Here is a 13,302-nt window from a genome sequence, read left to right on the forward strand (position 1 = left end):
GGGAGACACTGTCTTTGTACCTCAAACAGTGCCGTCCTGTGCTGTGGGGAAGCACTATCAACACCAAGCAGCAGTTTTACCATCTGTAATAAATGCTGAATCCCAGGGCCCAAACCAATGCCCAGCTCAGTACAGTTGAAACCTGGAAGGTTGAGTTTGGAAAGAGACCTGCAGGTGCCATGGAAGTGTCCAGAACTACAGCCAAGACAGGATCTGAAATAGACAAAACTGCCCTTGGCATATGGCCTGTCTGCATCCCCTCGTGCAGAAAAGCTCCAGCCTCATCAGGAGCATTCAGTGAGCAGCGCTCTGGGTTCTACCTCACGATGTCATTACTCTGAGCAAGGCCCGTGGTCTCTAGCCACAATGTTCTGTCCTGCTCTTCTCTGTGACATAGTGGTCCCCTTGGATCCTGAGCTGGTTGGAATAAAGTCTGCCAGCTTCCTCATTTAGGCTTGCACATTTTAGAGATGAACCACACAGAGAGGAGTCTGCTCTTTAATAAATAGTCTTGGAGGGAATTAATTTTAAAAATGGCTTCCTGTGGCTGGCCGATTGCATCATGCTCTCATGCAAGTTTTCCACTTGGGAAAACCAAGCCCAGCCTTCCGAGGGAGGAAGAAAAGATGTGTCATCATCCCAGACTCATGAAGGATGCATTCACTCTGGAAATGGCTTTATATACACCTGATTCAACCGGGAGTCCTTTGGGAGAGCCAGCTAAACAAAACTCAAGCACAGACCCACAAAGGCCTCCCTTTGTTTCAGTTTCCTCCTGATCAGGCCTCTAACTTCCGTAGACCAACCAATCTTCAGCCCAAGCTCCGCAGAGAAAAGCCTGGTTCTGATTCTGTTTGGAGCCGTCGGCGTGAAATGTGATGAAATTCAAAATAGGCAGGATACACGGGCTCCAGAGGGAAGTCATTAATACCCATGAACAATGATAAAGCAAAATGCCATCTGCCGGGCTAATGTGGCAAAGCTTTTAAAAATTCCAATTAGCCTGGAAACCAGAATTGGGGCAGGGGGAGCAACTGTGTCCCTGCCGTGTGAGACTATCCATCCTCCACATCTCCCCTCCTCTTTGAATGTAAACTAAAGTATGAACGATGGACCATTGCTGGCATATGCGTTTATTTGGGAGGTTACATCCATCATGCTTTAGGACATGGGTGCTATTTATGTCTCCAGGTGGGGCAGAATGATACAGACTGCTAATTAAGAGCACACATATAGTTTTACACACACTGAGTATGGACTGAAACAATTGTCTCTGTTATAAAAACGGCTACCATTATACACCGTTGGACTTAGCCTTTCTTCGTATTTGGAGTTGAAGATAATGAAACATCTCCGTGGCTGTTATGCCTTTAGCTCATGATGGACTCTGATGTAGTAGGCCACTTTCCTGAGTTGCTTTTCATGAAGCACACCACCATTAAAAATCACAATGGCCATTATTAGAACTGGTGGATTTCAGCCTGAAAAGAAAGGCCCTGATTACAAACACGTAGACTAGCTCTCCAGGCTGAACTTATCCATCACTTGTCTTTGAAAATATCAAAGGATCCAGGCAAGCTACTTCTACATGCCGATATTCTCAGTCAGTGTCTCTTGCTTTCTTCTCAGCTCATCATGCAAACAATAGCGGGATTTATATATTTGAAATTGCTAATCCCAGTGCTATCGTCACATTAGTCTTGAGGTCCTTGGTTTCTGCACCTATGAGATGTCTTCCCTACCTCTGTAGGAATTTTTTAAAGCTTACTGCAAGACTCAGAAGAAGTGTAAAAGATACATTTAGAAGTTTTTAACCCCCTAATTAAAAAAAAAAAAAGAAAAAGAAAACACTAGGCCAGGTAAATGAGGCAGGATTGTCTGTTAAGGATGGGACTATGTAGCTACTCTTTAGACAGAAGGGTTATTATTCCCAGGAATCTGTGTCCTTCCTGGGCTGAACCAAGGTGGAGCCAATACTCAATGAACAGCCTTGTGCTGACGGACACAGGCCTGTCTGACTCTGAGTCTGAAACTGGGAGTTATTCTGAAATGGGGGGACCTGGTTTCCAATTATTAATTGTACTAATTTATATGATGAGATACCAGGAAGCTGACAAATGTGGGGCACACGAATGTGCACAGAACAGAAGATGCTCAAGCACAGTACAGGTAGTGGCGCACGGAGGCAGCTCACCACTGCGGCAAACACTGAACGTTCTGATAGGTTTCCATAGCGACGGAAAGGCCACTCGCGTGTGATGCCAATATATGGGAGACCTCCAGCTTCCACTCAACTGCCCTTACTAACTAGTGAGTTTATTCAGAAAAGGGGGAGGGGAAGGGGAGAAGGGGGAGGGGAGGGGGAGGGGAAGGAGGAAGAGGAAGAGGGAGAGGAGGAGGAGGAGGAAGAGGAGGAGGAGGCAGGTCATTGTGCTAGATGGCTATGATACCAGCACTCTGGAGGCTGAGGCAGGAGGATCACAAAGCTCAATGCCAACCCAAGCTATACAACAAGATCTTGCCTCAAACAACAGGCTGAGTTGTAGGAAGGGGGTTGAATGGGATTCTGACCAAACTAAAACCAAAAAGAAAAGAAGTGGCAGACCTTCATAACTTTAAAATCATATATCATAAATCATTTATTGAAATATAAAGATCTCCATTTACACTTCTTTTTTTTTTTAAACAAAACATGAACACGGGTATCTGGAAGCCATCTTGGATTGGAAGACCCTCTCTATGGAGTTGCTCTCACACATTTACCACACCACCATGTTGGGAACATGTAAGTATTTTTCTCTTTATTCCTTCTAAAATATAAATTTTGGACATTCAAAAGTGCAACAGTTAACGTGCCTGTGGGGAATATCACAGTTAAAAAAATATAAACAAAGGCAGTGATACAGCTTGTCATACACGTTTTGGCAGTATTCTCCAAGTCTACATAGCAACAGATATATACATATCGATGTATAACATCATTTTATCTCACGTCCCTCTTCAAAAATATAGGACCATTTTGTACAGGTTGGCAGACCACATTTTAAGGACATCACTGATTATTTAAAAAAAAAAAGTCACAAATTGTGTTCTTCGGGCCAGCTTTGATTGTCATCATAAAAATAAGAATAGAAAGCAGAGAAAATTGGTAAATTTCCTTCCAGGGACTCTGCAGGAGGCCAAAAAGAAACCAGGATACAGTCAAAACACTGTTTGAAAATAAAAATGTATCCCTGCTGAGTGTGGTGGTACACACCAGCAATCCCAGCCCTGGGGGGACAGAGACAATGGATCTCTGGGAGTTCAAGGCCAGCCTGGTTTACACAGTGAGTTCCAGGGCAGCCAGGGCTACATAGAGAGGCCCTGTCTCAGAAAACAAAACGAATGCAATCCCATTTAATCTCAGAGGCAAGTACTGGTAGGGATGGGAAAACTGTCGGTCTGAGAAGCTTCCTCCAACCTCAAATTGTCATGCAAGGTCCCAAGTGACAGACATTAGAGTAAAAGGAAGCAACAAAACCAAGGCTGTGCAAACGCGTGGTAAACAGACCACTTGAGCTGCGAGTCTAGAAACATGGGCGTATTTCAAGTCTAATTGGCTCAAAAGAATCTAGTCAGGTTTTTGCTTCTCAATTGGCCAATCTGGCTCAGTCCTCACACTGACTGTGAGAGGGGGAAAGTTGGGGTTTGCATTGAGATTATGCCAGTAGGTAGTCAAGTACCTTGTTATTGCTTCTGCGCCTTCCAAAGCATCACCTGCTGGAAGTGCATACAGTGATTGCAGTTAATCATACCCCATGTTTCATTCATACAGAGTCAGCAATTAGACACATTGCAGAGAATGCCAATGAACCCACACTAACCAGTTTGGCAGTTTGGATGCTTGTGATAGCCTCCCACCTAAAGCCCCCAAATCCAGAAACCTTTTTATCTTCCCCACCGGTTCCGGAGCTGGTTAGACACAGACCTGGCACACGGGCTTGCACCATTTGTGGGCCCTCTTTGAGGTGAGCGAGCTCAGGTCCTCCATCCGGTGGGAAGTGGTACCCACGCTGACTAGAACTGGAAGATGTGCCCAAGCCAAGATCTTGTTTTCTCAGCCTCGGCTAAGCCTGGAAGGTTAAATCAAGGGCAGGAATTGCTGGATACGTGGCATTGACATGAAGCCAAGGACTTAAAAATAGTAGCCTTCCTGCGTGGTCGACTTCTAGCTCAGTTCCAATTTTCAAGGCTGCCCTGCCCCACCCGCAGCAAACCCCTGTAACCCAAGCCAGCGTTTCTGAACACTGACTCCTCAAGAGCGCCAAGGAGTTAATTAAAACATAATATAGCTTCTTGCTCCCGTCAGACCTCGTAATTCCAGATCTCTGGGGCGGAGGTCTGAAACCACTGAGGCTTGTGACCCTAGTTGCAAACGGTGGGAATGAAGGAGCCAGTTCACGCCCACATAGCCTTGCAATCAACAGCACCATTGTGGTTTCAGGGTTCCCAGCTCTTTCTCTTTGAGACAAGAGAGGAAAAGTGAGGCGCTGATGTTGACGCATCCTTAAGAGGTCATAGATTTAAAAGGTAAGTATGGGTGGGATCCATCCAAGTCATCACTGGCCACAAAAGATACTTCTGCCCACCGGAGTCCTTTTTGTGGACGGTTCTTTTCCACAAGGTCACACACAGCATGAGAAGTCACACTGGGCTCAGACTTAAGCCTTTCTACTAAGAACATTTAGGACACCCGGGGGTTCTGTTTTGCTTATTTCTAATCCCAGTAACTCAGAGGCGATTAACTGTTCTTAGGGCCTTGGATTAGGGAAACAGCTTAGAACACTACAACAAAAGGTTGGCCTTTCTGGACAACACTACTTACACTCTGCTCTCTAGGGCTTGCTAACTTTAAACCACTAAACCTATTATATTTTATTGAGAAACATGTTACTTAATATAAATGTTAAAAAAAAAACTGCCAAACTCGTCATCTACTTAGTAAGGGTTTTGTTCTAATTAATTGTGCTTTCTCTGTAAAGAAATCAGGTTAGGGATTACATCTTTAGCATTCTTGTTAACAGTAGTGGTGTTATATGTATAGATTACAAGATACAGAGGCGTTCGTTCTTGGGCTCCTAAGAGACCCAAATCTACTACTCAAGGTTGGTTAGTCTTTTATCTTTTGCCTCTTTAACACTAATAAGACAGTAAAACACAACAGTTCCAGTACCTTCCAAAGTTCAAAGTGGTTTTGCATGTACTTCAGGAGAAAATTCAACAGCAGCTGGTACCGGATTCCAAGAGGGAAGGAAGCACACGGATGTACTGAGTGGTCTCTTCAGAGGTCCAGAGAGGAGGGTTAACACAGATCTAACACGTCCTCGGCTAGGGTTATTTACATAATTACAATGCTGGAGTTGTCTGCAGTACAAGTTGCGCGTGTGGGAATCTCACCAATGCCCCGGAAACACAAAGCCCGTCTTCTGTGGCCAGTCACTCCCTTGTCCGTCCATTTCCAAACCTCACACGCCGCTGAGATGCTACTGACGGATTGCAAGGGGCAGCATGGACAACGTTCGATCCGAGTATCCCAGTCATTCACAGAGGCTTCCCAAGACCCTTGGCCGGGAACTTCTGTCTCCACATCACCCAAGTCTCAACCTTTGCATTGCAATGAAGTGGTTTTCTTAAGGGGATCCCGAGGAGGCTCCCAGAGAAGATGATAGACACTCCGAGCCTGCCAGTTACAGGAAGCTGTCCTCCACCAGGTCTGAGGAATCTATGCCAATATCATCCATCATGTCGATGTCCTCAATGGTCTCGTCCTCTCTCTTGATGAAAGTGGAACTACTGGAACCCGTCTCGATGGCGCTCTCTTCCGAAGTCTGCGAGCTGATGGGATTGAAAGACAAACGTCATGAACAGACTCACTTCCAGGGCTGCATTTCAAGGGTGGCTGCCTGAAGCAACAGGCGGGACTCTTTGTCCAAGGTCCTTTCCTGTTGAAGTATGTGCGGCCAAGCATGGCCAGTCTGCCACGGACCCAGCCAGTCAGTCACTCCATGGCCATTGCTGCACAGAGCCAACACAAAACCAAGACACAGCCATCGGCGCAACTCTGCTCGCTGTCCTTCCTACCACACGTTTTTTTGGGGGCGTTACTAACAAGACACAACAGATTCTATTTTTCCTGCTCATCCTATCAGGGGAGAGGATAAGCAACAGCCAATCAAAAGATACTGAGAAAGTTAAACAAGGGAAGCAGGAGGATGGGGTCCCACACTTTCACTCACTTCCTGCCACGCCCCTCCTCCTTGTTCTCCCCGCCCCTCTGGGTCTAAAGGCTCGGGTAAAGGCGGAAGGAAAAAGCTCTTGTTTTCCCACCTATGCAAGGACATACCCGAAGCCTCGCCAACAAGACCTGCACCAGAATGCCACCAATAGTCACGTTAATGTGTAAGCAAGGAGCTCAGGCAGCCTCTCCTCTAGACCAAGAGCTACAGATAATGAGAGAAGTTGAGAACCAGAGAAAGGGTCTTCCCCAGGGAAGAACACATCAAATTGGCTATCCAGTACCAAATGGTCAGCCCTGAAAATGGACACATACATGTAGGTAGCATCACACAGACCGAGCAGGTTACATTCACACACTTAGGTGCACATATCTGTACACACACACACACACACACACACACACACACACAAATATAATCTCAAAATTAAAGTGTATATAATAAAAAATCAAAAATAAAATATAAATAAAAATATAATAAAAAGTAAAGTTAAAGAAGACCTCCGTGGAATATAAAACTAAACGATGCTAAAAATGGCATGACAGCAATATCTAACAATATACCTGCAGAGATAATTAACTATGATAATAATCTGATAACTATAAACATATAAAGAGCTCAATAAATTAGCAGTTATGATTCAAACTGGTATGTGGATTTGGACAAAGTCTGGGTATGAAAAGAGATCTGAGAGCAGCTGTTGGTTCCCTTCTCTTCTTTTCTTTCTTATTTCAGTACCGGGAATTGAACTTACGGCATCAGATATGGCCAACACGAATTCTGTATCTCCAACTCTAACTTTCTTCCATGGTGTCATGACAGACATCACATGAATGTTCTTGTTCTTAGGAAGTGTATGGCAGAATGCTAGGGGTGAATTACCTTGGCGTTTCCTACTTAACTCTGAGCCATTGAGTGAGAAGTGTGTGTGTGTGTGTGTGTGTGTGTGTGTGTGTGTGTGTGTGTGTGTGTGTGTGCTATGATGATGATGGTGGTGGTAATGGTGATGATGATGATATATGTGACACCAAGCTGGATAAGGAGAATGAGGTAAATGTCAACTCCTATACCCTCTGATTGACAGGTGTACTCTCACACTATTCCTGTGTACTAAACATTTTTTTTCTTTTTTTCGGAGCTGGGGACCGAACCCAGGGCCTTGAGATTGGTAGGCAAGCGCTCTACCACTGAGCTAAATCCCCAACCCCTGTACTAAACATTTTTAAAACAAAAGTTTTAGGTGTACTATCCCTGAAGTCACTAGCCTGCCAGAACTCTCCCCTGTCCCCCTCCCTTCTCTAGATTCTTGCTGTCTTTTTCATATTCTGCCTTGCGTTACCATCTGCCTTGTCCGTGTGTGTCTTTTTTACTCGAAATTCACAATCATCTGCGGGTGGGTAGAACCCCGACCTCTTCCCTTTGGTGAGGTGGCTTCCTTCTGCCTCACACAAACAGGAGAAAATAGCCCACCAGAGGAAGGAGGGACAAACAGACAGACAGACAGACAGGATGAGGCCTGTGAATCAGAAGTTTGAAAGTCCTTCCCAGGGGCTGTAGAGATGGCTCAGTGGTTAAGGGTACTGACTGCTCTTCCAGAGGTCCTGAGTTCAATTCCCAGCACCCACATGGTGACTCACAACCATCTATAATGGGATCAGATGCCCTCTTCTGGTGTGTCTGAAGACAGCTACAGAACTCGTATACATAAAGTAAATAATTAAATCTTTAAAAAAAGAAAGAAAAGAAAGGAAGGAAGGAAAAGAAAAGAAAAGAAAAGAAAAGAAGAGAAAAGAAAAGAAAAGAAAAAGTCCTCCCCAGATCATTATGAATTGCATGCGGGGCTAAGGGCTGTTGGTGGAGCATCTCACATCCCAACCCCACCTCGCTCAATGTTTTCCTCAGCTCCATGAACGTTTAAGAGCTCAGAGTGGGGGGTTGGGGATTTAGCTCAGTGGTAGAGCACTTGCCTAGGAAGCGCAAGGCCCTGGGTTCGGTCCCCAGCTCCGAAAAAAAAGAACCAAAAAAAAAAAAAAAAGAGCTCAGAGTGGAGCTTTTTATCACCAGGCACCACAGCTTTGGCCCCCAAATGACCTAAGGACAAGGATCAGAGATCGTTCACCAGAGAAGCGCTCACTCAAGAGTGAGAGGACACCTCTGAGTCACATGGGAGGACGTCATGGGAAGGCAGGTGAAACCTTGACCTACCCTGGAACTATGCCCCTGTTGTCCACACAGTTTACATCCCTGGTGGCCCTAGTCTCCCTTGCAGGCTAGCACCAGGAAGGTGGCCATAGTTACCTGTGTCTGTTCCTCTTGCCCAGGTCTTCCTCCTCTGGAACAGGGTCAATGTCTGGCAGGGGAATGATGTAGCCACTATCTGCGCTCAATCTCTGTTCATCCAGGCCACCTTCCCATTCCTTCAGCTTGTCCTCTTCATTTTTGTAAGTGACACCGATGTACGCGTTGTCAGAGTCCACACGCATGCGTGCCACAGCCGGATGGTCACTCTTTAGGAAGTCCAGGTGAATCTTTTCATAACTCTGAAAGTATACGTTTAACACATTTAATCCAGTGTTACTGACAAACTATAACGTGAATGTAGACATTGAAGTGTGTGGTTTACATGTGTGTTTCCCTGAGGAGAGCTAAGGGAGAGTCCTGCGCTAACCATCACCAGGAAGAGAAACAGGTCAAGAAACAGGGACAACATAGGACTCCTGGTGAGACGTCAGACACAGCAAGCCTTTCCCTAGGTTTGTAACTGCAATGAGGTGCCTACTACTCTCACACAGGACCAACATGGGGACTGAGGGACCCTCATTGAGTCATTGAGTCCCTCAAGGGCCCATACAGGACCTGTAGAATGAGCAGAGGGTTTATACTGGAGGCACCATTCCAAGCATCCTCCTGAGCCCTCAGTGTTGGGGAAATCTGACTTCTGATGTGAAAAATCCTACTTTCCTCTGTGCGTGTGTGTGTGTGTGTGTGTGTGTGTGTGTGTGTGTGTGTGTTGTATGTGTGTGTGTTCTGTGTGTGTGTGTTGTGTGTGTTGTGTGTGTGTTATATGTGTGTGTCTTGTGTCTTGTGTGTGTTGTGTGTGTGTGTTGTATGTGTGTGTGTGTGTTGATTTGTTCAGTTTACACATCTGTCATTGTGCTTTGATCTCATCATTCTCCCCTCCCCCATTACCCTTGCTTACGCTCCCTGTTTCCCTCTGGCTGATTCCCCTCCTCCCCCGAGATAGGTCTGTCTGCTTTTTTACCACATACATCTCATGACTCTCTCCACCCCAACCTTTAAGATCTCTTCCTTCCTTCTCATGGTCCCCTCTCTTGTTCGTGTGTGCGCATGTGCAGGTATACGTGTACATATACGGCTCGGTATTTAGGAGCATTTGTTGCTCTTGCAAAGGACACAAGTTCAGTTCCCAGCACCCACACTAGGTGGCTCACAGCCTCCTATAATTCCAGTTCTAAAAATTTCCACACCCACTTCTGACCTCCACAGACACCCACACACGTGGTATGTATATAGACAAACAGGCATATGTACATACACACATAAGTAAAAATTAAAAAATAAAATCAATATTTAGATAAATAAGTACACACATGTGTGTATATGTATACACACATAATTTTAAATTAGTTTCTGCATGTAGAAGAAACATGGTACTTGCCTTTCTGAGCCTGGCTTCAACACAATCCCCGACAAATTTCAACATTTTTTTTTCAGAACTAGAAAAGCAATTCTAAAACTCATACAGAAAAACCCAAAAGATCTCAAATAGCTAGAGCAATGCTGGAAATATCATAATTCTGAGACTCATAATACCTGACCTCAAACTGTATGACAGAGCCATAGTTTTATGTGTATATTAAATATGTGTATTACACATATATAACTATAAGTAAATAAATCAACAGAGCAGGATAGAGGGTCCAGAAATAAGCACACAGACATAGCCACCTATGTGACGTAGGGAGGCCAAGTTGACACTAGAGAAAAGACGGCCTATCTAACAACTTGGAGAACTAGAAGAAGATGGAGATAGATCTGTCTCGCTCCCCACAGAGCTCAGTTCCAAATGAATCAAGACCTAAATGTAAGACGTAACACTCTGAGACAGCTGGAAGAAAGCATTCCAAGATGTAGACATAGACTAGAACTGTCTGAGTCAGACTCCAGGAGCAAGGGAAATGATCAAGAATTAACAAGTGGGTCTGGGCAAGTGGTGTCTGCCATTAATCCCAACGCTCAAAGACAGGAGGATCTTTGTGAGTTCAAGGCCAGCCTGATCTACCTAGCAAGTTCCAGGTCAGCCAGAGATACAAAGTGAGACACTGTCTCTCACACACATAAAAAATGAAATGTGAAAACTTCTGGGTAAGGCTGGGTGTGGTGATCCTCGCCTTTAATCCAGGAAGCAGAGGCATGCGGATCCTTGCTGAGGACAGCTAGGTCTACTTAGAGAGTTCCAGGCCAGCCATAGCTACATGGTGAGACCCTGTCTAAAACAATAAATAAACATCCAGATGTGGTGGATCCCAATACTAGGAAGAGGAAGGAGGATCTCTGCGAGGTCTACCTAGCAAGTTCCAGGTCAGCCAGAGATACAAAGTGAGGCCCCGTCTCAAAAAAGAAACTAAAAAACAAAACAAAACAGTAATAAAGGAGGAAGAAATAATAAAGCTTTTGTGCTTTGTTTTTTGAGTTTTATGTTGTAGTTTTGTTTGCAAAGGAAACAGTCACAAAAGTAAAAAGAAAATGTAAAGAATTGGGGTGGGGGGAAGCTCTGCCAAATATATAAATATACATCAGACAATGGATGAGTAGGCAGGCTATATAAAGACCAGCAAACATAGGCGTGTGAGCGTGCGTGCGTGCGTGCGTGCGCGTGCGTGCGTGCGTGTGTGTGTGTGTGTGTGTGTGTGTGTGTCACACACACAAAAATATTCAATGAATTGGCTAATAAACTGAATATTTAGCTTTCAAAAGATTAAAAATAAGTATCTGATAAATCCTTGGAAAAAGATTCAACATCCTTAGCCAGTGGAGAAAAAGAAAGGCCACTCAATCCAAAATGGCTATCAGCAAGAAAGCAACAAAGGAAGGAAGGAAGGAAGGAAGGAAGGAAGGAAGGAAGGAAGGAAGGAAGGAAGGAAGGATAAGGTTGTGTTGAGGTGGGGGCTGTACATCCAAACTGGAAGTCTGTATGGAGGCTAGATTCCTTTAAAAAAAAAAAAGCCTGAAAGTAAATTGGGCATCATAAACATCTTTCCTCACAGCACTCTGGAAGCAGAGGCAGGCAGATCTCTATGAGTTAGAGCCCAGCCTGGTCTTCAAAGCGAGTTAATCCTGTCTCTAAAAACCAAAACAAAACAAAAAACTAAAAGTAAATTACCATACGACCTGGCTATGTCCCTCTGACGCACACACCTTTAGTCAACACACCACACAGACTCTCGCTATCTGTGTATAGCACGGCACCAGCCACAACAGACAGAAATGGAAGACCCCTAGTTCCAGCAGTAGCCTCTTCCTCTTCCCGCCAACAGAGAATCTTCCACAGACCTAGGTAAATGATTCCTACGCACTCCCAGCACCACGTATGAGAAGTGAAATCAGTGCTATCAAAACTGACATACTGAACTTTCAGCTCAAACTGATGAGGCTCTGGGACAAACTACTGATGTCGCCTCTCTCGAAGGAAGAGAAATGGGTCGGTCTGCCGTGCCTAGTCTGGGATGAGATTCATCACGCACGAGTGTGTGGCTTCCCTTCTCAAGGCCTCAGCAGAAAATTGCCCCATTCATTTACGGCTCCCGCGCAGGTCCGTGGAATTACATTTGTTCCTTTGAACAATGCTTTCTGTGCCACAGAAAACCAGCTGGAGTCACAGATAACAGCTGGGATCGTCCCCTGCAGTCAGCTGGTAAAAGCCAGTTTCAAATGGATTTAAGTGCATTCAAATGGGCGATTTAATGGCTTCAGATGTCCTGAGAGTTCTAACTGCACTGTACCCTCAGACACTCAAATGACTGGACTAGGAAGTGCCTACAGGTGTCTCACAGGTAAGATAAAAAACAGCCCTGTGGGAAGGGGAGGGCTCTCATTCATCAGTGCTACTGGGGTCCTATAGAACACTCCCCGAAGCCATGGTCACAAGATCACACAGTCTGTGTCCTCCTTTGAAAGTGCTCTGCTTGTTGGCATAACTGCTAGCTAGTCTCCCCTCCTTGTCCTCATCCTCCCGCCCACAGTCGCAGGCTCAAACCAACCTTTTTGTACTGTCCAGGCAGCAGATTCTCCACTATCTCGCTGAGGTGGTAGAAGGAGGGTCTCTTTTCGGGTTCACTGTTCCAGCACTGCACCATAATCTCATAGCTGCAGAAGCAGAGCTCAGAGTGAGTGTGGGCGTGCCTGTGGCTGTCAGCCACCCCGCAGACCCCCGGAGCATTGACGGGAGCCCACGGGTGGGGAGGAAGCTTACACTTCACTGGTGGCATGGTCGGGTTTGGCCATCCTGTATCCGCTCTTGATCTTATTGTAGAAAGTAGAATCAACCATCATGCCAGGGTAGGGTGTGCCACCTACGAGATAACCGGATGACAGAGGGTTTTTACTTGTACCATATACCTTTGACCTCAAAGTCCTGATGGCCTGATTCTTTCAAAGAATCTGCAGGATTGCCATAGCAGTCTCGGCTGATCAAATCCAGACATCTTGGGCAACGTTAGAACAAAATTCACTAACGCACTTAATAGTGTTTCTAACAAGCACATCTAAACTCAAACACACGAACAAGGCGGAAAGGTGTTCTAGGCCACTAAAGAATATCATCTTCCTCAGAAGTGTTCACGTAATTACAGCCCGAGTCAAAGCTAGGATCTGGAATGTCCACAGTCTGCTGTTTTAAGGGCATAGAAGACCTCAGAAGAAGCAGAGCTGGAGGGATAGCAGCGGGTGGAGCAGCCAAGGCAAGGCCAAGTCAAGTTCAATTCCCTCTCTGAAGCTTCCAAAACCA

The 13,302-nt window shown here is 45.4% G+C and overlaps 1 protein-coding gene across 4 annotated transcripts in view; it reads right to left on the bottom strand.

The window, feature by feature from the left end:
• Positions 1–2,610: 2,610 nt before the first annotated feature.
• The window catches only part of Pdgfra (platelet derived growth factor receptor alpha), a 48,471-nt gene continuing 37,779 nt past the window's right edge, over positions 2,611–13,302 (bottom strand). For all 4 annotated transcript variants that reach the window (XM_087582318.1, NM_012802.1, XM_087582319.1 and 1 more), the window contains 4 exon segments: positions 12,769–12,868; positions 12,557–12,662; positions 8,574–8,815; positions 2,611–5,874 (listed from right to left, as the gene is read on the bottom strand). In XM_087582318.1, coding sequence (XP_087438444.1) covers positions 5,727–5,874; positions 8,574–8,815; positions 12,557–12,662; positions 12,769–12,868 — 596 coding nt within the window. In that variant the 3' untranslated portion in view covers positions 2,611–5,726.

Source organism: Rattus norvegicus, chromosome 14 (genome assembly GCF_021556685.1).
Source record: "Rattus norvegicus strain SHRSP/BbbUtx chromosome 14, alternate assembly SHRSP_T2T, whole genome shotgun sequence".
In the NCBI taxonomy this organism is placed as follows: Eukaryota; Metazoa; Chordata; class Mammalia; order Rodentia; family Muridae; genus Rattus; species Rattus norvegicus.